The sequence below is a fragment of the Mesoplodon densirostris genome, chromosome 16, assembly GCF_025265405.1.
Source record: "Mesoplodon densirostris isolate mMesDen1 chromosome 16, mMesDen1 primary haplotype, whole genome shotgun sequence".
NCBI classification, from domain to species: domain Eukaryota; kingdom Metazoa; phylum Chordata; class Mammalia; order Artiodactyla; family Ziphiidae; genus Mesoplodon; species Mesoplodon densirostris.
In genome coordinates, this window is record NC_082676.1 from 68,506,846 (window position 1) to 68,530,884 (window position 24,039).

The following is a 24,039-nucleotide window of genomic DNA, read 5'->3' on the forward strand; positions in this document are numbered from 1 at the left end:
CCTCGTGGCTTGTCGGGGGGACTCGATCATTCTTGTCCAGTGCTCTGTGCCCTGCATGTAGGATGTGCTGACTGTCAGCCTGGGTCATTATTTAGGAACCTACAATTCATTATATTCAAAAGCTTCTCAGGAAGCTTTGTTTGTTTGTTTTATTTTTGTCTGCGTTGGGTCTTCAGAGCTGCACACAGGCGTTCTCTAGTTGCGGCGAGTGGGGGCTACTCTTTGTTGCGGTGCGTGGGCTCCTCATTGCGGTGGCTTCTCTTTTTGCAGAGCACGGGCTCTAGGCGCGCGGCTGAGTAGTTGTGGCTCGCGGGCTCTAGGTGCACAGGCTCAGTAGTTGTGGAGCACGGGCTTAGTTGCTCCACGGCATGTGGGATCTTCCTGGACCAGGGATCAAACCCATGTCCCCTGCATTGGCAGCCGGATTCTTAACCACCGTGCCACCAGGGAGTCCCTCTCAGGAAGCTTTGTACTTCTCAAGGCAGGTCATTTTCATCTTCTGGCAGCTCTTTAGCGTGAGCTCACAGCTGCTTTCCCACCCCTGCTCCTCGGGGGCTGGAAGGAATGCATCTCTGTCTGCAGTGGCGACTCCTGGCCTTTTCTCCCTTGAGCTCCTCACTCCCAGCAGTCTGCCTCTGTCTCAGCACTCTGGCCTCTCTTGTGTTGTCACTGTGCCTGGCGTCCCTCCTCTGCCTCTGGCTTCTTCTCGCACGTCTTTTAGGCCCCAGTGGCTTTGGGGACGCTCCTGCTGCACCTCCACCCCCACCCCATCATACCAGGACTTTCCTGCGCTGGGTTCCTGAGTGTGCCTTTTCCCCACTGGAGTGTGACCTCTTCAGAGCAGAAACTCTGCTCTGCAACCTGGCCCGGTGACTCCAGAAAGCAGTGCTTTGCCTTGCCTTTTTCACGCAGAAGCTTTAACACGCCCAGAGGGCCCCCTCTTTTTCTAAAAATTATGTTTATTTCTAATTGTAATGAAAACCCCATAACATAACATTGACCACCTTAACCGTTTTTAAGTGTGCAGTGTGGTGTAGTGTTACATATGTCTGATTGTTGAGCAGGGAATCTCGAGAACTTTCTCATCTCATGAACCTGAACTCTGTACCATTAAACAGCAGCTCTCCCCTCCCTCCTCCCTGGCCCCCGGGGCTTCCATTCCACTCTGGTTCATTGAACCCAGAGGCCTTGTTCTTAAGGGCTGGGTTCTCCTGTTTCCAGGGCGGGGGCAGGTCTGCTCTCTGCGTGTCTAGGAAGGTGACAGCTGTGTGCATTTGTCTTTTTCTCTGTAAATGCAGTTCATGTTCCATCTGAGGAGGTCTCCATTTCTTCAAGTCTTCAACAACAGCCCTGATGAGTCGTCGTATTATCGACACCACTTTGCCCGACAGGACCTAACCCAGTCCCTCATCATGATCCAGCCCATCCTCTACTCATATTCCTTCCACGGGCCTCCAGAGGTAAGGGCCGCTGTGAGTGCTTCTCCCACAGTTGGAATCACCTAATACAGACTTTTTTCTAGCACATTTACTCTTAGAGCAAAACTGTAAAAAAGAAAACTTTGAGTCTTTATAGTAATTTAACATTATTTCTGAATATTAAAAAAATGTGCATAGGAAAAAGTCACAGGACGTGTAAAATTAGAAAACAGTTTAAATGTTCAATAGCAGGAAAATTAAGTAATCTAAGAAATATTCACAAAGTTTATGTAACACAATAAAGTAAATCCTTATGTTAAATAAAAAAGTAGAAACTTTTCTAAATTATGACTTTTTAAAAGCCTGCAAGAATTAAAAACTATAAGGAAATAAACCAGAATTTCAATATTTGTTGTTCTTGAGTAGAAATTTTCAAATTTTGCTTAATGAATGTAAGTTTAAGTTACTTTTCTTATTGAAATAAAAGTCATAGTCAAATGTATTTTGTAGTAAACTTTAAAATTTGTATTAAAGGATGTTCTTTTTCATGTAGGCATTGGACTTCTCTGTCATCTACAGCAGTAGATTTGAGAGAAATGTGTCTCTGATAGAATGTATTTCTAGCACAAAACAGAAAATTTGGAATTATTTCTGGTTCCTAGAGCAAAAGATCACATTCATCTCACTTCGCAGTTGATGAGGGATTATTTGGAGCCTGTTTTTTCTACAAAGTTGAAATCTAGAACTGCCTAGTCAGGGAGCAGAATGTGGGAATTTGGCACGAAGCTGAGACCCTCCCTGCTGGGTGTGGGGTTGGCGGGTGGCCGTGTGGACACCGAGGGAAGACCCGTGCCATCTCTCCCTTTTGCTTCAGCCTGTGCTCCTGGACAGTAGCAGCATTCTAGCTGACAGAATTTTGCTGATGGACACATTCTTCCAAATCGTCATTTATCTTGGTGAGGTAAGATGAAGTTAATTTCTTTCTTACTATCATTTTTTACTAATTTAGGTTGTTATGACATTTGAAAAAAGAATTTGGGCTTAGAAAACCCACAGTTTATTATAATGAGTATAGTGGCTTTTATGCTAGTGAATAAAATTTTTTTTTAGGACCCTGAAAAAAGGGGGTATTTATATATTTAGTAATTTTAATATTACTTGCTATAAGTAAACGCCAGGTTGTCCTTTCATTTTTTTTAATTTTTATGCAGCTTTTTTTTTTTTTTTTTTTTTTTTGGCCACGCTGCAAGGCTTGCGGGATCTTAGTTCCCCAATCAGGGATTGAACCTATGCCCTCGGCAGTGAAAGCGTGGAGTCCTAACCACCAGGGAATTCCCTAATTTTTTATACACTTTTTAAAGGTTACTTTTCTCATGTTGTACAACACATCCTTGAGCCAGTAGTTTGTACCTCCCACTCCCCCACCTGTATATACAGTGCCCCCCACTCCACAGACCACTCGTTTGTTCTCTATACCTGTGAGTCTGCTTGTTTTTTGTTACATCACTAGTTGTATTTTTCAGATTCCACATGTAAGTGATATCATACAGTATTTGTCTTTATCTGACTTATTTCACTTAGCAGAATACCCTCTAGGTCCATCCATGTTGTTTCAGATGGCAAAATTTCATTCTTTTTTATGGCTGAGTAGCATTCCATTGTATATATCTACCATGTTTTCTTTATCCATTCATCTGTTGATGGACACTTAGGTTGCTTCCAGATCTTGGCAATTATAAATAATGCCACTATGAAAATTGGGGTGCATGTGTCTTTTCGAATTAGTGTTTTTGTTTTATACAGATATATACCCAGGAGAGTAGAATTGCTGGGTCATATGGTAGTTCTATTTTTAGTTTTTTGAGAAAACTCCGTACTGTTTTTCAGGTGGTCCTTTTTTTTTTTTTTTTTTTTTTGCGTTACGTGGGCCTCTCACTGTTGTGGCCTCTCCCATTGCGGAGCACAGGCTCCGGATGCGCAGGATCAGCGGCCATGGCTCATGGGCCCAGCCGCTCCACGGCATGTGGAATCTTCCCAGACCGGGGTACGAACCCGTGTCCCCTGCATCGGCAGGCAGACTCTCAACCACTGCGCCACCAGGGAAGCCCCACCTGGTCCTTTTAAATCACTATGATTTATTGCTTTCTGAGTTGTCAGGCAAGATCAGTTTACTTTTCGTCAGTAAAATTTTTATATTCACACTGTCCTTTCAGAGTTATGTTAGAGTCACTAGTAAATACTGCTAATTTGGGGACTAGAGTTTTTTCTCTGAGATAATATGGCCCAGTGAACCTTATGCCAGGTCTGTGGATCCCTAGGATGGCTATGGATGCTGTTCAGGGCAGCATGCATTTCTTTCTCAAAGAGGTTCATGCCCTAAGGAAAGGAATGGCTCCTCAGGAGAAAATTCTTTAACTGAGTGTTATATTCATGGATATATTCTGTTTTTTGTCTGTTGTACATTTTTTACCTTCAGTACATTGTTTTGGCAACTGACTTGACTTCCTGGTGTCTGTACATTAGAAGTGACTTCAAATGTCCTGAAAAGATGTAAATTGTGTTTCAGCATTCTTTAATGCCCTAGAAAGAAATGGTTTTTCTAATACTAACAGGCATTTTATAACTTTAAACTGTTTTCAGCATATTAACAGCCACTCTGCTAGCCACTTGCCCACAGGTGCCAGGTCATCAGTAGTGGTCCTAGACTTAAGGCTGGGTGACCGACCAGCTGCTGTTCCCACTGATGCCTTCGGGAGCTTCCTGTGTCTTCAGCTCATCCCTTATAGACATCTCTGACTACAGCCGCTATCCTGTTCCTTCACACGTTGATTGAGCACCTTCTGTGTGCAAGGGATAGGTTCTAAAGATGAAGGCAGATGACCTCGCTCTCGCCCTTTAAAAGTCCTCAGCCTTCTGATTGCGGGGGTTCTTATGAACTCTTGGTCCCAAGCAAGCCTATGGGCATTCCCTCCACACCACCACCAGTCAGAAATTAAGACCTGGGAAACAGTGCTGGGGCCGCGGGGGAGGTGAGAGCAGGCTGGTCTCCTGACAGCAGTTCTGTTTCCAGAACACATTCCTCACTTGTTACGTCTTCTTACTCCATTTTCTCTCTCCATTGCTTTCTTTTTTAGTATCCCCCAAATAACATGTGAAAGCACTTCTGTTTAGTTATAAAGATATATTAATCAGTCAGTGAGTATTCATTTCCGGCATGATTAAGGTGTGTTTCCTAGCACAGTTGCTGACGGGAATGAAAGAAGGATTGAGACACCATGTTTAGTTGGGGAGACAGTCTTTCCTTTCCACACTTTGGTGTATTGCCTTCTGCTTGTTGCCTGATTTACACCCATGCTTTGATTCTTAGAGTTTATCTCCACCACCAAGAGGCTCGGGGCCCGGGGGAGCAGGGGTTGGGGTGGAGTCGGTCCCACCCGCCCGTGGGGCTGCCGAGCACTGGAGGAGGGCATGAGATGTGTGCCACCAGGAAAGAGAAGGGACAGTGGAGTCTGTATAGGAAACCAGCAAACCCCGTTCCCTACCAGGGGTGGTGAGGACGTGAGGGCTAGACTGAGTGATAGCGGGGGAGGTGGAAAGCAGGGGAGCCTGGGGCTCCTTGGGGCACCCGATCCAGGGTGTTTGTCAGTACAGTTAGAAAGGGGAGGGGAGGTGTGGTGGGCACTGACATTTCTGGCGGGACTGTGCAGGTGGCAGTGTCGTGGGCGCAGTGCTCGGCTTACTCATGCTCCTGGTCAGCTCCACGTGGCTCCCCTCAGACACTTGTCTCTCTCGACAGAAGACTTTGTCACTGGAAATAAGTTCCGGGTGGGACGTTAGAATGTCAGGGGCATCAGAGAAGGCTGTCATCACAGCACCTCCACGATAGTTTTGATTTCTTTGTTTTGGTGTAGACCATAGCCCAGTGGCAGAAAGCGGGCTACCAGGACATGCCTGAGTACGAAAACTTCAAGCACCTTCTGCAGGCACCCCTGGATGATGCTCAGGAGATCCTGCACGCGCGCTTCCCCATGCCGCGGTACATCAACACGGAGCACGGAGGCAGCCAGGTGAGCGAGCCCAGCCCGGCCCTGATGCTCTGTTGGCTTTATGATGCATTCTCATGGCTATAAATCCAGACTGCCTGGTTCGTATCTTATATGGTGACATAAATTGACTTACAGGTCAGCTTCCAAATATGACTTCTTTTTAAATGAGTGGTCAAAATATGTTGGTGTAAGGTAGAGGATTGCCAGAATGAAATACACTTCATGTTTCAGGAACCCTAATAAATGGAGAGGCTTTGGGCTTAAACTAAAGAAATGGGTTCCTATGTGGTAAAAATTTTCTAATTTAACAAAAAAAAAGTAAAAACTTATTTTTCCTATTACACTAATATTAATGCCACTTTTAATCTTTAAATCTAAATCTCTCCCTCTTTTTTTTTTTAAAGGCTCGCTTCCTTTTGTCCAAAGTGAATCCATCTCAGACACACAATAACCTGTATGCCTGGGGACAGGTGAGTAATTGTCAGGTATTTGAGGAGGAGGCCAGGCTGCTTTTTTAAAAACTTGTTTTTAAATTCTACAAATTGGGGAATTCCTTGGTGGTCCAGTGGTTAGGACTCGGCGCTTTCACTGTCGGGGCCCAGGTTCGATCCCAGGTCCGGGAACTAAGATCCTGCAAGCTGCAAGGTGCGGCCAAAAAAAAAAAGAAAAGATAAATAAATAAATTCTACAAATTTATTGAATTGAATCCCTTTTGGCCCAGAGACAGAGTAACTTGGGTATTTTGCTGGGAAGAAAAGTTTGAATAATACAGTAATCCCCCTTATCCATATTTTCGCTTTACAAGTCTTTAGTTACCTGAGGTCGGCTGTGGTCAGAAAATTCCAGAAATAATGCATTAGTTTTGAATTACACACCATTCTGAGTAGCCTGGTGAAATCTCACACCTTCCCGCTCCCTCCCACCTGGGGAGTGCGTTATCTTTCTCCAGTGTTTCCACATTGTATATGCCAATATTAATTAGCACCTGTACAGGAAAACCTTAGTACGTGCAGGGTTCTGTTCTACCTGTGGTTTGAGGCAGCCACTGGGGTCTTGGAAGCTGCCCACCCTGGATAAGGGGGGGCTAGGGACTTCTGTGTAGGCTGGGGGTGGGGACATGCCCTGTGTGGATCCCCTTCTGCAGTACACAGCGGAGTCTGACAGGTTCAGGCCAGAGGACAGAACGCTGAACTGTGGCCTCTACGTGCTTCCCTCGGAGACACAGTGGCATTGCCCAGAGTCCCCACACCTCTGTCTCCCCCAGGAGTGCAGGGCAGACACATGGACTCACGCTCGCCGTTCCTTCTGCCGCCTCTTCACTTTTTAGCTCCAATTTCCTTCTTTATCTAATTAGTCCCAGCATTTATGTCTCCCTCAAATTAGTCTTTTCTTTCATTCTGTTTTCTTATAACATTTTTTGGGAGGTAATTGTAAGTTTATATGCAGTTGTATGAAACAATACAGAGAGATCCCCTTTGCTCTTTACCCAGTTCCCCCCCCCCCCCACCAGTGGTAACATCTTGCAAAACTGTAATACAGTATCATAACCAGGACGTTAAGATATGCATTTCCACCAGCACAATGATCTCTCATGTTGCCCTTTTATAGTTATGCTCACTTCTCTCCTGATCTCCTGTTTTATATTTCTATAATTTTGTCATAAAAAAGTTAACATGTGTTACATACACAGGGAACTGTATTCAATATCTTGTCATAGTCCATAACGGAAAAGAATATATGTATGTATGTATAGCTGAATCACTTTGCTGTATACCAGAAACTAACACAGCATTGTAAATCAGCTATACTTCAATTTAAAAAAAACGGTTACATAGGGCTTCCCTGGTGGCACAGTGGTTGGGAATCTGCCTGCCAGTGCAGGAGACATGGGTTCGAGCCCTGGTCTGGGGAGATCCCACATGCCGCGGAGCAACTAAGCCTGTGAGCCACAACTACTGAGCCTGCGCGTCTGGAGCCTGTGCTCTGCAACGGGAGAGGCCACGACAGTGAGAGGCCTGCACACTGCAATGAAGAGTGGCCCCCGCTCGCCACAACTAGAGAAAGCCCTCGCACAGAAACGAAGACCCAACACAGCCATAAATAAATAAATAAATAAATGTATTTTTTTTTTTAAAAAAAAAACAGTTACATATATGAAACCACATGGTACCTAAACTTTTGGGATTGGCTTTTTTCCCTCAGCATACTTATCTAGAGATTCATTTAAGTGTCGAATTTATAGGTAATTTGTTCCTTTTTATTTGCCGAGTAGTATTCTGTGGTATAGACATACTGCATTTTATTTAATCATTCACCCATTGAAGGACAGCTGGGTTGTTTACAGTTTCTTTTTTCTTTTTTTTTTTTTTTTTTTGGCCGTGTTGGGTCTTCGTTGCTGTGCGCGGGCTTTTTCTAGTTGCGGTGAGCGGGGGTACTCTTCGTCGCGGTGCGTGGGCTTCTCATTGTGGTGGCTTCTCTTGTTGTGGAGCATGGGCTCTAGACGCGCGGACTCAGTAGTTGTGGCTCGCAGGCTCTAGAGCACAGGCTCAGTAGTTGTGGCGCATGGGCTTAGTTGCTCCACGGCATGTGGGCTCTTCCTGGACCAGGGCTCAAACCCGTGTCCCCTGCATTGGCAGGCGGATTCTGAACCACTGTGCCACCAGGGAAGCCCTTGTACAGGTTTCTTATAAACTTTTTTTTGGGGGGGGGCATGCCGCACAGCTTGTGGGATCTTAGTTCCCCAACAAGGGATTGAACCTGGGCCCTCGGCAGTGAGAGCGCCAAGTCCTAACCACTGGACCACCAGGGAATTCCCTGAACATTTATTAAATCTATTTTTATTTCTTTCATCAGTGTTGTGTATTTTCACTTTCTTTTTTTTGAGTGACTGTGAATGGTGCTGTGCTTTTAATTTCAGTGTCCAGTTGTTCATTGCTATTACAGACCTTGCTCAGCTTGTGATGCAATTGCATCCCAAGAAATCCATCATCACTTGAAAATGCATTTAATACACCTAACCTACCGAATATCATACCTTAGCCTGGCCTACCTTAAATATGCTCAGAACACTTAGATTAGCCTACAGTTGGGCAAAATCATCTAACACAAACCGTATTTTATAATGAAGTGTTGAATATCTCATGTAACTTATTGAATGCTGTACTGAAAGTGAAAAACAGAATGGTTGTGAGTGTCTTGGTTGTTGACCCATATGATCATTGTGGCTGGGAGCCACCCAGTATCATGGGGGAGGATCGTACTTCATGTTGGTAGCCTAGGAAAAGACCACAATTCAAAATGTCTATGGTTTCTACTGAATGAGTACTGCTTTTTTTTTTTTTTTTTTTGCGGTACGCGGGCCTCTCACTGTTGCGGCCTCTCCCGTTGCGGAGCACAGGCTCCGGACATGCAGGTTCAGCGGCCATGGCTCACAGGCCTAGCCGCGGCATGTGGGATCTTCCCAGACCAGGGATCGAACCCGTGTCCCCTGCATTGGCAGGCGGATTCTTAACCACTGCGCCACCAGGGAAGCCCCATAACAAGTGATTTTTGATTGAGATGTGGACATTTTCTTATTTGTTTTGAGTCTCTGGATCGATTTCAACCTGTTTTGGCTGGCTTTTTGTCACATTGCTCTGGCAGGGAAGGGGACGGTACATTGTTTCATTTCTGCCAGGTGAGACGGGGGTTCAGGTTTTCCATTGGCCTCTGTTGACACCTGAGGTGGAGGGCAACTTCTTGTTACTGTGTGTGGGGACGGGAGTTCCAGCTCCCTACCTGGTTCCCATTGATTCTCCTGTGGAGGTGGCCTTGTCTCTGGTGGGTGATGGTGAAAGTGCTTTCTCTGCACTAAGCCTTCTCTGATACCACCCCAGTGGGTGGGGTGTGGACATCTTATTACTACCAGGTATGGGGTGGAAGTCCAGGCTCCCTGTATGGTCTCTGCGGACACCATGGGTGCAGGGAGACTTCTTACTGGCCAGCAGGGATGAAATTCCTGGCTCCATATTTGGCCCTTTCTGATATCACCCTGGTGGGATTGTTGGGTACTGCCATGTGAGGGTGCAAGTCTACACGATCCGCTCAGCCTTTTCTGTCTTGCTAGGCTGCCCTGGTCTTTTGCTAGAGAAAGTGGGCTCTTTTTGTTGTAGTTTTTGTCTGTGCTCAATAACTGTTGCCAGCTTTTTCAGCTCCAAGTCTGGCGTGCATGCATGAGGCAAAAAGGAAGCCCTGGGAACTGGCCACTGTGTGGTTCCCTGCATCCCAGGGTCGCTAGTTAATCTGCTGTCTTTTCACCACCTTTCAAAGTCTTCTTATGTTTGTTTTATATAAAACATCTAGGGTGTTTACTTGTACTTAGTTGAAGGAATGAGGAAAAGTACATCTACTCTTTCTTCCCAGAGAAATCCTTTTATAAAACTTTAATCATTCTTATATTTTTCTGATTATAACAGTAGTACCGTTTTGGGTTTTTTTTTGCGGTACGCGGGCCTCTCACTGTTGTGGCCTCTCCCGCTGCGGAGCACAGGCTCCGGACGTGCAGGCTCAGCGGCGTGGCTCACAGGCCCAGCCACTCCGCGGCATGTGGGATCCTCCCGGACCGGGGCACGAACCCGTGTCCCCTGCATCAGCAGGTGGACTCCCAACCACTGTGCCACCTGGGAAGCCCCCCGTTTCATTTTTAGAAGACTAGTATATGTAAAAAAAAATTTAGAAAGAAAGTTTAAATTACATAGAATGCTAGAGTTAAGTACTTCTGGCTTCTTTCTAGTTAATATAAAAGGTATATATATCATGTATATCTGGGTGTGTGCGTGTGTGTGCATATGTATATACATATTTTTTAACAAATTGGAATCTTATTAGAAATCAAGGTTTCTATTCAGTACTTTTTCCCTTAACGTTAATTGAATCATAAGCATTTCTTGGTATTGCAGAGATCCATCTGTTTAGTGGATACTGATTCACTCATTGTGAATACGCTGTTACCAAGCTTCTGTTGTAAGCAGATCATTTAAGAGCATCATGCTGGTTGTGGCAGGGTGGTGGGGAAGATGAGAGATGGGGCATGTGGGCCCCTAGGAGATCATGCCTGCTGGGAGCCAGACCCTGGATGAGTCATCAGAACTACACAGAGGGGTAAAGTAGAAGGGCATATGCTCAAAACTGTCTGTAGTGGCAGGAATGACCTGATATGGGTGGATCAGGGAAGGGCTTTGTGAGGAAATTATGCTTTAGTTGAAAAGATTAGCTAGGCAGAGGATGGGGCTGGGTGGCAGGAGTGCTCTTGGCAGACGGACAGCACTTGCTAATTTTGTGAGGGGAAGGGTCCTTAATAACGTATGAATTCCAACCAACTTCTAAGAGACCTGCCAGTAAACCTTTTTCACTAAACTTCAGGAAGCAGGAGCACCCATCCTGACTGATGACGTCAGCCTGCAGGTGTTCATGGACCATTTGAAGAAACTGGCTGTCTCCAGTGCCTGCTGAGCTGAGGACATGAGAAGGAAATGGAAGAAAACACTGTTACACTGTGCACACAGTTGTATATAAAGTCTTAACATTCCTTTTACTTTTCTGCTGCATTTTAATAAATAATCAAAAGAAGTGTTATGTAACTCTTTAGATTTTAATTTGCTTGTATTCCTTATCTGTGCCCTTTTCTTTACACCATAAAATTATAAGGTCATAAACGTTTTGGTACCGGTAGATGTTTATATGCTTTTTGTATCCTAACTTTTAGAGTCTGTATAAAATCAGAGCTAATGTATTTTGGCTGCTTGCTTACATGAAAATCGTAATGATCAGAAAGGAAATAAATCTGGATGAAGAAGCACTGGTTAAAATAATGCTAATACAAACTTGATTTCTGAGGTCTCTGTGTGTTTTAAGTAAATTCCCCAAGAGGTAATTCCTGAACTTAATCTTCATTTACTGTCCAAATATTAACAGACAAGGAAAAGGAAGAAATATGTGAAACTTTATTGAGGCAGAGTGGTCTGGAGTGGCACTGTTCCTACCGCACCTGAGATGCAGAGAACAGATTGCTGGTCACCAGAGGGGAAGGGGTGGGGGAGGGTGAAATGGGTGAAGGGGGTCAGCTGTAGGGTGCTGGATGGTGGTGAGCACACTAGCGCATACAGAAGTTGAATTATAATGTACACATGAAGCATATGTTATAAACCAATGTTACCTCAGTTAAAAAAAAAATTCCAGCTTATTCTACTCAGTGGAGTTCATCCTTGTTTAGAAGTTTATATCCCCTTTTAACATGGGCCAATTGCTAGGACAACTGTCATCCAGGAATTTCTTTTGTTTGGACTCCTAAGTTAGTTCCAGTTTTCCTTTTATCTCATAAGTCATTTTGCTGCCTTAAGTGACTGTTCCTAAAAAGAGCAGACAAGAGATAATTCACAGAACCTGTTCTGCCTTCATACCTGACAGCTTTACTGAGTATAAAATCTAGGCCCAAAATAATTTTATCTCAGAACTTTGGAGGCGTTTTCTCAATCATTCAACAAATAATTATTCAGTATTTGCTATGTTTGGAGTAGTCTTCTAGGGCCTGGGAATGTAGTCAATAGAACAACAATTCCTGTTCTCACAGAGCTTATATTCTGGGTAGGGGAGACCAACATTAAAAAATTAGAAGTAAAAAAGAAAAAAAACTAGAAATAAATTATATAATTTTTTAAGAAGCTAATGAGTGCTATGTAGAAAAGTAAAGCTGGGGACTTCCGGGTAAGATGGCGGAAGAGTAAGATGCGGAGATCACCTTCCTCCCCACAGATACACCAGAAATACAGCTACACGTGCAACAACTCCTACAGAACACCTACTGAACGCTGGCAGAAGACCCCAGACCTCCCAAAAGGCAAGAAACTCCCCACATACCTGGGTAGGGCAAAGCAGAGAGATTCCCGCACAGAGGAGCGGTGCCGAGCGGCACTCACCAGCCCGAGAGGCTTGTCTGCTCCCCCGCCAGGGCGAGCGGCGCTGGAGCTGAGGCTCGGGCTTCGGTCAGAGCGCAGGGAGAGGACTGGGACTGGCGGCGAGAACTCAGCCTGAAGGGGGCTAATGTGCCACAGCTAGCCGGGAGGGAGTCCGGGAAAACTCTGGAGCTGCCGAAGAGGCAGGAGACTTTTTCTTCCCTCTTGGTTTCCTGGTGCGCGAGGAGAGGGGATTAAGAGCGCGGGGTAAAGGAGCTCCAGAGACGGGCGCGAGTCGCGGCTGAAAGCGCGGAGCCCAGAGACGGGCGTGGGACGCTGGGGCTGCTGCTGCCGCCGCCAAGAAGCCTGTGTGCGAGCGCAGGACACTGTCCACACCGCCCTTCCGGGAGCCTGTGCAGCCTGCCACTGCCGGGGTCCCGGGATCCAGGGGCGGCTTCCCTGGGAGAACGCACGGCGCGCCTCGGGCTGGTGCAACGTCACGCCGACCTCTGCCGCTGCAGGCTCGCCCCGCACTCCGTGCCCCTCCCTCCCGCCCGGCCTGAGTGAGCCAGAGTCCCCGAAGAGGCTGCTCCTTTAACCCTGTCCTGTCTGAGCGAAGAACAGACGCCCTCCGGCGACCTACACGCAGAGGCGGGGCCAAATCCAAAGCTGAGACCCAGGAGCTGTGAGAACAAAGAAGAGAAAGGGAAACCTCTCCCAGCAGCCTCAGAAGCAGCGGATTAAAGCTCCACAATCAACTTCATGTACCCTGCATCTGTGGAATACATGAATAGACAACAAATCATCCCAAATTGAGGAGCCAGGAGTCAGTGCTGTGCCTCTGAGGTGGGAGAGCGAACTTCAGAACACTGGTCCACAAGAGACCTCCCAGCTCCACGTAATATCAAACGGCGAAAATCTTCCAGAGATCTCCATCTCAACACCAGCACCCAGCTTCACTCAACGACCAGCAAGCTACAGTGCTGGACACCCTATGCCAAACAACTAGCAAGACAGGAACACAACACCACCCATTAGCAGAGAGGCTGCCTCAAATCATAAAAAGTCCGCAAACACCCCAAAACACACCACCAGACGTGGACCTGCCCACCAGAAAGACAAGATCCAGCCTCATCCACCAGAACACAGGCAGTAGTCCCCTCCACCAAGAAGCCTACACAACCCACTAAACCAACCTTAGCCACTGGGGACAGACACCAAAAACAACGGGAACTACGAACCTGCAGCCTGCAAAGAGGAGACCCCAAACACAGTAACATAAGCAAAATGAGAAGACAGAAAAACACACAGCAGGAGAAGGAGCAAGATAAAAACCCACCAGACCTAACAAATGAAGAGGTAATAGGCAGTCTATCTGAAAAAGAATTCAGAATAATGATGGTAAAGATGATCCAAAATCTTGGAAATAGAATAGACAAAATGCAAGAAACAGTTAACAAGGACCTAGAAGAACTAAAGACGAATCAAGCATCGATTAAAAGCACAATAAATGAAATAAAAATTACTCTAGATGGGATCAATAGCAGAATAACTGAGGCAGAAGAACGGATAAGTGAGGTGGAAGATAAAATAGTGGAAATAACTGCTGCACAGCAAAATAAAGAAAAAAGAATGAAAAGAACAGAGGACAGTCTCAGAGACCTCTGGGACAACATTAAACGCACCAACATTCGAATTATAGGGGTTCCAGAAGAAGAAGAGAAAAAGAAAGGGACTGAGAAAATATTTGAAGAGATTATAGTTGAAAACTTCCCTAATATGGGAAAGGAAATAGTTAATCAAGTCCAGGAGGCACAGAGAGTCCCATACAGAATAAATCCAAGGAGAAATACACCAAGACACATATTAATCAAACTGTCAAAAATTAAACACAAAGAAATCATATTAAAAGCAGCAAGGCAAAAACAACAAATAACACACAAGGGAATCCCCATCAGGATAACAGCTGATCTCTCAGCAGAAACTCTACAAGCCAGAAGGGAGTGGCAGGACATACTTAAAGTGATGAAGGAGAAAAACCTGCAACCAAGATTACTCTACCCAGCAAGGATCTCATTCAGATTTGATGGAGAAATTAAAACCTTTACAGACAAGCAAAAGCTGAGAGAGTTCAGCACCACCAAACCAGCTTTACAACAAATGCTAAAGGAACTTCTCTAGACAAGAAACACAACAGAAGGAAAAGAACTACAATAACGAACCCAAAACAATTAAGAAAATGGGAATAGGAACATACATATCAATAATTACCTTAAATGTAAATGGACTAAATGCTCCCACCAAAAGACACAGACTGGCTGAATGGATACAAAAACAAGACCCATATATATGCTGTCTACAAGAGACCCACTTCAGACCTAGAGATACATACAGACTGAAAGTAAGGGGATGGAAAAAGATATTCCATGCAAATGGAAACCAAAAGAAAGCTGGAGTAGCAATTCTCATATCAGACAAAATAGACTTTAAAATAAAGACTACTAGAAGAGACAAAGAAGGACACTACATAATGATCAAGGGATCAATCCAAGAAGAAGATATAACAATTGTAAATATTTATGCACCAAACATAGGAGCACCTCAATACATAAGGGAAATATTAACAGCCATAAAAGGAGAAATCGACAGTAACACAATCATAGTAGGGGACTTTAACACCCCACTTTCACCAATGGACAGGACATCCAAAATGAAAATAAATAAGGAAACACAAGCTTTAAATGATACATTAAACAAGATGGACTTAATTGATATTTATAGGACATTCCATCCAAAAACAACAGAATACACATTTTTCTCTAGTGCTCATGGAACATTCTCCAGGATAGATCATATCTTGGGTCACAAATCAAGCCTTGGTAAATTTAAGAAAATTGAAATTGTATCAAGTATCTTTTCCGACCACAATGCTATGAGACTAGATATCAATTACAGGAAAAGAGCTGTAAAACATACAAACACATGGAGGCTAAACAATACACTACTCAATAACGAAGTGATCACTGAAGAAATCAAAGAGGAAATTAAAAAACACCTAGAAACAAATGACAATGGAGACACGACGACCCAAAACCTATGGGATGCAGCAAAAGCAGTTCTAAGAGGGAAGTTTATGGCAATACAATCCCACCTTAAGAAACAGGAAATATCTCGAATAAACAACCTAACCTTGCACCTAAAGCAATTAGAGAAAGAAGAACAAAAACATCCCAAAGTTAGCAGAAGGAAAGAAATCATAAAAATCAGATCAGAAATAAATGAAAAAGAAATGAAGGAAACGATAGCAAAGATCAATAAAACTAAAAGCTGGTTCTTTGAGAAGATAAACAAAATTGATAAACCATTAGCCAGACTCATCAAGAAAAAAAGGGAGAAGACTCAAATCAATAGAATTAGAAATGAAAAAGGAGAAGTAACAACTGACACTGCAGAAATACAAAAGATCATGAGAGATTACTATAAGCAACTCTATGCCAATAAAATGGACAACCTGGAAGAAATGGACAAATTCTTAGAAATGCACAACCTGCCAAGACTGAATCAGGAAGAAATAGAAAATATGAACAGACCAATCACAAGCACTGAAATTGAAACTGTGATTAAAAATCTTCCAACAAACAAAAGCCCAGGACCAGATGGCTTCACAGGCGAGTTCTATCAAGCATTTAGAGAAGAGCTAACACCTATCCTTCTGAAACTCTTCCAAAATATAGCAGAGGGAGGAACACTCCCAAACTCATTCTACGAGGCCACCATCACCTTGATACCAAAACCAGACAAGGATGTCACAAAGAAAGAAAACTACAGGCCAATATCACTGATGAACATAGATGCAAAAATCCTCAACAAAATACTAGCAAACAGAATCCAACAGCACATTAAAAGGATCATACACCATGATCAAGTGGGGTTTATTCCAGGAATGCAAGGATTCTTCAATATACGCAAATCAATCAATGTGATACACCATATTAACAAGTTGAAGGAGAAAAACCATATGATCATCTCAATAGATGCAGAGAAAGCTTTTGACAAAATTCAACACCCATTTATGATAAAAACCCTGCAGAAAGTAGGCATAGAGGGAACTTTCCTCAACATAATAAAGGCCATATATGACAAACCCACAGCCAGCATCGTCCTCAATGGTGAAAAACTGAAACCATTTCCACTAAGATCAGGAACAAGACAAGGTTGCCCACTCTCACCACTCTTATTCAACATAGTTTTGGAAGTTTTAGCCACAGCAATCAGAGAAGAAAAGGAAATAAAAGGAATCCAAATGGGAAAAGAAGAAGTAAAGCTGTCACTGTTTGCAGATGACATGATACTATACATAGAGAATCCTAAAGATGCTACCAGAAAGCTACTAGAGCTAATCAATGAATTTGGTAAAGTTGCAGGATACAAAATTAATGCACAGAAATCTCTGGCATTCCTATATACTAATGATGAAAAATCTGAAAGTGAAATCAAGGAAACACTCCCATTTACCATTGCAACAAAAAGAATAAAATATCTAGGAATAAACCTACCTAAGGAGACAAAAGACCTGTATGCAGAAAATTATAAGACACTGATGAAAGAAATTAAAGATGATACAAATAGATGGAGAGATGTACCATGTTCTTGGATTGGAAGAATCAACATTGTGAAAATGACTCTACTACCCAAAGCAATCTACAGATTCAATGCAATCCCTATCAAACTACCAATGGCATTTTTCACAGAACTAGAACAAAAAATTTCACAATTTGTATGGAAACACAAAAGACCCCGAATAGCCAAAGCAATCTTGAGAACGAAAAATGGAGCTGGAGGAATCAGGCTCCCTGACTTCAGACTATACTACAAAGCTACAGTAATCAAGACAGTATGGTACTGGCACAAAAACAGAAAGATAGATCAATGGAACAGGATAGAAAGCCCAGAGATAAACCCACGGACATATGGTCACCTTATCTTTGATAAAGGAGGCAGGAATGTACAGTGGAGAAAGGACAGTCTCTTCAATAAGTGGTGCTGGGAAAACTGGACAGGGACATGTAAAAGTATGAGATTAGATCACTCCCTAACACCATACACAAAAATAAGCTCAAAATGGATTAAAGACCTAAATGTAAGGCCAGACACTATCAAACTCCTAGAGGAAAACATAGGCAGAACACTCTATGACATAAATCACAGCAAGATCCTTTTTGACCCACCTCCTAGAGAAATGGAAATAAAGACAAAAATAAACACATGGGACCTAATGAAACTTCAAAGCTTTTGCACAGCAAAGGAAACCATAAACAAGACCAAAAGACAACCCTCAGAATGGGAGAAAATATTTGCAAATGAAGCAACTGACAAAGGATTAATCTCCAAAATTTATAAGCAGCTCATGCAGCTCAATAGCAAAAAAACAAACAACCCAATCCAAAAATGGGCAGAAGACCTAAATAGACATTTTTCCACAGAAGATATACAGACAGCCAACAAACACATGAAAGGATGCTCAACATCTTTACTCATTAGAGAAATGCAAATCAAAACTACAATGAGATATCATCTCACACCAGTCAGAATGGCCATCATCAAAAAATCTAGAAACAATAAATGCTGGAGAGGGTGTGGAAAAAAGGGAACACTCTTGCACTGCTGGTGGGAATGTGAATTGGTACAGCCACTATGGAGAACAGTATGGAGGTTCCTTAAAAAACTACAAATAGAACTACCATATGACCCAGCAATCCCACTACTGGGCATATACCCTGAGAAAACCATAATTCAAAAAGAGACATGTACCAAAATGTTCATAGCAGCCCTATTTACAATAGCCCGGAGATGGAAACAACCTAAGTGTCCATCATCGGATGAATGGATAAAGAAGATGTGGCACATATATACAATGGAATATTACTCAGCCATAAAAAGAAATGAAATTGAGCTATTTGTAATGAGGTGGATGGACCTAGAGTCTGTCATACAGAGTGAAGTAAGTCAGAAAGAGAAAGACAAATACTGTATGCTGACACATATATATGGAATTTAAGAAAAAAATGTCATCAAGAACATAGGGGTAAGACAGGAATAAAGACACAGACCTACTAGAGCATGGACTTGAGGATATGGGGAGGGGGAAGGGTAAGCTGTGACAAAGTGAAAGAGCGGCATGGACATATATACACTACCAAATGTAAGGTAGATAGCTAGTGGGAAGCAGCCGCATAGCACAGGGAGATCAGCTCGGTTCTTTGTGACCGCCTGGAGGGGTGGGATAGGGAGGGTAGGAGGGAGACGCAAAAGGGAGGGGATATGGGAACATATGTATATGTATAACTGATTAAATTTGTAAAATAAAAAAATAAAAATAAATAAAATAAAAAATAAAAAAAAAAAAAAAGAAAATGATTCCTTAAATTGGGAGTATGGAATTAACAGATGCACACTACTATATATAAAATGCATAAGGATTTACTGTATAGTAGGGGGAACTATATTTAATATCTTGTAACAAACTATAATGGAAAAGAATTTTTAAAAGATTATAGATGTTTACATATATATACAAATATATATAACAGAATCATTTTGCTGTACACCTGAAACTTACCTAATATTGTAAATCAACTATACATCAATTAAAAAAAGATGATTCCTAATTAAAAAAAATAAAAAATAAAAAAAATAAAGTAAAGCTGGGAACTCCTATTAATTGGCTGTCGGGCCATCTGGATTGATTCCAATGCTCTACCTTTTGAATTTGTACTTACTGCCGTCTTAACCTCTGCTCAAAATTCTGAGAGGGTTTCCTATCTTAAAATGTTTAACAATTACATTTTAAATGCCTAAGGCTTTTATTTACCTTTTCCATAGAATATTCTTCTTATATTTGGGATATAATTTTGAATTGAGGTAGATCATATAGAAGAGTACATAAGCCTGTGTATCCAGTTTAGGGTTGAAACTTCCTCCTTGGGCCTGTTTCCAATTGACAGGAGGAATGTGATAGACCCAGCTGGCTCTGGTGTCTCTCCAGTGACAATGAGTGAAGGTGCTAGGGGCACCCTGAGCCATGCAGGTCCCACTTGTGGGTGCTGGTGGCTGTTTCCAAAGAACGTGGAGGTGGGTGTTAGTGTTCTTTGGAGAGCAGCCATCCCGAGAGGGAGACACTGAGCCAGTGTGCCTAGTAACTATAAACTCCATCTTGAAAGCAAGGAAACTCCTGAAATGATCAATTAGGAGAGTGGCAGCCTGGATGGAAGGCTGGAATCCAGCCAAGGCCTCAACAGAGGCAGCTTTTAGACACAGGTGACGGATGAGGTGTTAGGTGAGAGGGTGAGTCAGGAAACGTTTCTTTCCTGTTGGGGGGTGGGGCACAGTAGGGGTGGCATTGATAAATTCAATCCTGGCTGCTCAGGGGTGGCATTGATAAATTCAATCCTGGCCGCTCTTGAGTTTCAGGAGCTTGTGGGGTGGAACTGAAAATGTCCTGCAGGTTGGCAGTAATTAGTATGCATTTATCTTTCAGGAGAATGTGGCGTATATTTGAGAGTCATAAACGTATAAAGTAAATTACGTGAGTAAAGTTGCTCAGTATGAGAAGAGAAGCAAGCTTGGAACAGAATACTGGTTTTCCTGTTTTGTTTTTAACAACCTTATTGGGGTATAATTTACATATGATAAACTGCACCCATTTAAAGTGTACAGTTCAATGAGTTTCAATATATGTGCACATCCATGAAAGCACCACCATCACATCACCATCAAGACACACAACATTTCCACTGCCCCCAAAGTTTCTTCAGGCCCCTTTTAGTCCTTCCCTTTCTGCACACCCTGGTCGGAGGCAACTACTTGTCGGCTTTCTCCCACTATAGATGAATTTGGTTCCAGAATTTTATGTCTGGTTTCTTTTGTGCCTGGTTTCTTTCACTTAGCATTACCCATCTGTTATCCATACAACTGCATGGATCAGTACAGTAGTTCCTTTTTTTTTTTAATATTTATTTATTTATTTTTGGCTGTGTTGGGTCTTCGTCTCTGCACATGGGCTTTCTCTAGTTGCAGCGAGTGGGGGCCACTCTTCATCGCGGTGCGCGGGCCCCTCACTGTCGCGGCCTCTCTTGTTGCGGAGCACAGGCTCCAGACGCGCAGGCTCAGTAGTTGTGGCTCACGGACCTGGTTGCTCCGCGGCATGGGGGATCTTCCCAGACCAGGGCTCGAACCCGTGTTCCCTGCATTGGCAGGTGGATTCTTAACCACTGCGCCACCAGGGAAGCCCCAGTAGTTCCTTTTATTACAGAGTGGTAGACTCACATTTCCTTTATCCATCCACTAGTTGATAGACATTTGGGTTGTTTCCATTTGGGGGCTCTTATGAATAAAGCTCTGTGAACACCCATATACGTACGTTTGTGTGGACATAATGTTTTCATTTCCTTTGGGTAAATAAGTAGGAACTGAACGTCTGATTCATACAGTAGGGGTACTTCAATTTTTAAGAAACTGCCAGTATTGCAAAGAGGTGGTGATATTTTATGTTCCCACCAGTAAGAGGTTTGATTGCTCCAAATCTGTACAACCCTTGGTATTCTCAACATAATTTTTAGTCATTCTAATAGGTGTGTAAGGGTGTCTCGTGGTTTTAATTTGCATTGCTGTGATGACTAACAATGCCCCTGTACTTATTGGCCATTTGTATATCTTCTTTAGTTAAGTGATTGTTGCCTGTTTTTCAGTTCGGTTGTCTTTTTTTTTTTTTTTTTTTTTTTTTTTTTTTTGCGGTACGTGGGCCTCTCACTGTTGTGGCCTCTTGCGTTGCGGAGCACAGGCTCCGGACGCGCAGGCTCAGCGGCCATGGCTCACGGGCCTAGCCGCTCCGCGGCATGTGGGATCTTCCCAGACCGGGGTACGAACCCGTGTCCCCTGCATCGACAGGCGGACTCTCAACCACTGTGCCATCAGGGAAGCCCATCGGTTGTCTTTTTATAATTGAATTGTAAGATATCCTTATATATTCTGATATAAGTCCTTTGTCAGATATACCTACTCTGAATATTTTATCTTGTGGCTTGTTTCATTTTCTTAACTGCCTTTTGAAGAGCAAAAGATTTAATTTTGAAAAAGTCCAATTTACCAATATTTGTTTTGTGGTTTATGCTTTTTGTATTCTAAGAAATCTTTGCCTATCCCAAGATGGCAAAGATCGCTTTTTAAATTTTTTATTTTATATTGGATGTAGTTGATTTCCAATCGTTGTGTTAGATCTTTTCTCCTCGGTTTGTAGTTTTAGCTTTTATATTTAAGCCTATGATCCATTTAGCGTTAATTTTTGTGTGTGGCAAAACACCAATTTCTAGAGGGTGGGAGAAATGGGAAGAGCCCTGAAGGATAAATAGATTCTGAAGAAAATTATGTTTTCGAAGCTATGAAAGGAGCAGGTGGAGTCGTATGCGCTGGAAATCAAGTCTGATTATGGCTGCAAAGTAGTTACTGGCTATGGCAGTTTACTGAGTGTCCACTCTGTGCCCAACACATCCCTTTTGCTCTCAAGTTGTTTGGTTTCTTGGAGTGGAGGTAGATTATGCTTCGAAGAAATGTACGGATAAGAGAAAAGCTGATGGTGGATCGAGTGGAGACTTGTTTTTGAGGCGCGGGCTGGTTTGTATGATGGAGTAAAAAACAACAGAATGAAAAGGGCGTGAGATGGAGGTGGACAGTTAGAGTGTAGTTGTTGGGCCAGGGCCCTGAAAGGCAGAGAAGAATGGGACCCACAGCCCAGTGGAGGGACTGATTCAGACATGGAGGGACCCACGCGCACCAGACAGGGCTCCAGGCAGGAAGATGGGGAAGATGAGTTGCGGGGCGTAGACGGGGTATCCTCGCAAACCTGAGAGCTGGAGGAGGGAAGGAATTATAAGCTTTTACAAGGGCCACCCAAAGCCTATGTAAAGCAGGCCTTACAATTTTGCAAGTGGGAGGTTTGCCTGAGAGAAAGTGTCATTGGGGCCCGTCACATAGGAGGCAAAATCGTCTCCGGAGCCCAGGCGCCAGACACGAGTGCGCTGCCCAGCGCGACGTCCGGACTACACGCCCCAGGATGCATCGGGGCCGGCGCAGGAAGCGGCCACCCGGGGAGGCTCCCCCATTGGAGGCGGTGGCGGCGGCGACACGCCCACCGGAAGGCCCGCCTCCGCCCTGGGACCCCGAGGAGCGAGGTATTCCCGGCGGCGTCATGCGTCCGGAAAAGGCCCTGTCTTGGTACCGGCGGATGTCTGTGCTGTACGGACTGGGCGCCTGGACCATGCTGGGCTCCTTGTTTTTGTGGAGTCAGAGAAAGAGCAAACCGCCAGGTACGGCCCTCGGGCGGGACCTCCGGGGGACGCGCGGCATTGCGTGGGGCGTGTCCGGGGGTCGCAGAAGTGGCTTCTCTGTGCTGCGCGAAGAGACCGGGAGCGGTGCTTAGAGCCGCGCGTTATCGTGGAATCTGCCAGCCATGACCTTTTAGAGCCTCTTCCCCGAACCTTGCTGGTTTATTGAGCGAGGCCGCCCCTATCCTCGGAATTTGAAGAATCCGTGAGGTTCCAGGTGGAATTTCAAAGACCCTGGATGGTGGTTTAAAGAGGCGATGCTTCTGTAACTTCAGCCCTGCTTTGGTCACATGGTCGCATTTGGCGACCAAACGATTTCGCTGACTTACACCAGCGAAGGAGTATTGAAATCTTCCCAGTTGCTGGGAGGAAAAGGAAATCCCGCAGCTTTCAAAAATGTTCTGGAAATCTATGGCTTCGTTTAGAGTAGGGGCTGCCTGGGGCTGAAGGGGAGGAGCTGGTGGGGGAGCGATTGCTACAAAATAAGGGGTTTCCTTTTGTGGATGAAAATATTCTACACTTTATTTTGGTGCTGGTTGCACAGATCTGAAGATATTAAAGACTGAATTTACATTTTAAATGAGTTAATTGTATAATAAGGATTATCTCAGTAAAGCTTTTTATGTAAAAACTGTGCTGAAGATTACATTTGGTGATGAAGATCACCAGTGGCCTGAAAGTGCACATGTCAGTATTAAGCATTTTAAAACATTTATCTCTGTAGTGGTCATTTAAAAAAAATTACCTAAATTTTATTTTTTACAGAAAGAAAACAGTGTCAGGAACCTGATGGGGGTGGGGGTAATTCTTAGTTTATTTTATTTCAAAGACTTTACTAATAATTTTAATGAGTGCTGCCTAAGTTAAAAGTTAGTGATCAACTATACTTCAATAAAAAAATAAAGTAAGATAAAATGAAAGTTAGTGATGCAGCTGTTCCTTTTTTTTTTTTAAGGTGGTGAAATAGAACAAAAGGATGTCTCAACAAATGAACTGTCTGAACCCCCGAAAGGGTTTTATGTGGAAACGATTGTCACATATAGAGACGATTTTGTTCCAGTTACTGCCAGGATCATCAACTATTTGAAATCATGGACTGGTGGCCCTGGACCAAAATCATGATGGACGGCTGAATTCTGAAAACAGGACTTTGGTTCAGCATATAAATTTGAGAGATACTGTGATTTCCACTTTCTCTTTGTGAAAAGTGTATACATTTAATTTTGCTGTAAAATAGAATCACTAATAATATGCAATAAATATTTCC

At 43.6% G+C, this 24,039-nt stretch overlaps 2 protein-coding genes across 3 annotated transcripts in view; both read left to right on the top strand.

Annotated features, from left to right (window-relative positions):
- SEC23B (SEC23 homolog B, COPII coat complex component) overlaps positions 1-11,337 on the top strand; it is a 37,276-nt gene extending 25,939 nt beyond the window's left edge. For both annotated transcript variants that reach the window (XM_060120440.1, XM_060120441.1), the window contains exons 16-20: positions 1,299-1,460; positions 2,293-2,379; positions 5,330-5,485; positions 5,869-5,934; positions 10,865-11,337. In XM_060120440.1, coding sequence (XP_059976423.1) covers positions 1,299-1,460; positions 2,293-2,379; positions 5,330-5,485; positions 5,869-5,934; positions 10,865-10,954 — 561 coding nt within the window. In that variant the 3' untranslated portion in view covers positions 10,955-11,337. The remainder of the gene's footprint in view (positions 1-1,298; positions 1,461-2,292; positions 2,380-5,329; positions 5,486-5,868; positions 5,935-10,864) is intronic.
- An 11,261-nt stretch (positions 11,338-22,598) lies between these two features.
- On the top strand, positions 22,599-24,039 carry SMIM26 (small integral membrane protein 26). The gene is made up of 2 exons (XM_060079038.1): positions 22,599-22,754; positions 23,728-24,039. The coding sequence occupies exons 1-2, from the start codon at positions 22,637-22,639 to the stop codon at positions 23,892-23,894; spliced, it is 285 nt and encodes a 94-aa protein (XP_059935021.1). The 5' UTR covers positions 22,599-22,636; the 3' UTR covers positions 23,895-24,039.

Excerpts from the sequence above, each read along its gene's own strand:
- SMIM26 (XM_060079038.1), top strand. The coding sequence starts at position 22,637 with ATGCGTCCGGAAAAGGCCCTGTCTTGGTACCGGCGGATGTCTGTGCTG. Across the intron at positions 22,755-23,727 it reads GAGAAAGAGCAAACCGCCAG|GTGGTGAAATAGAACAAAAG; the intron begins GTACGGCCCTCG and ends TTTTTTTTTAAG.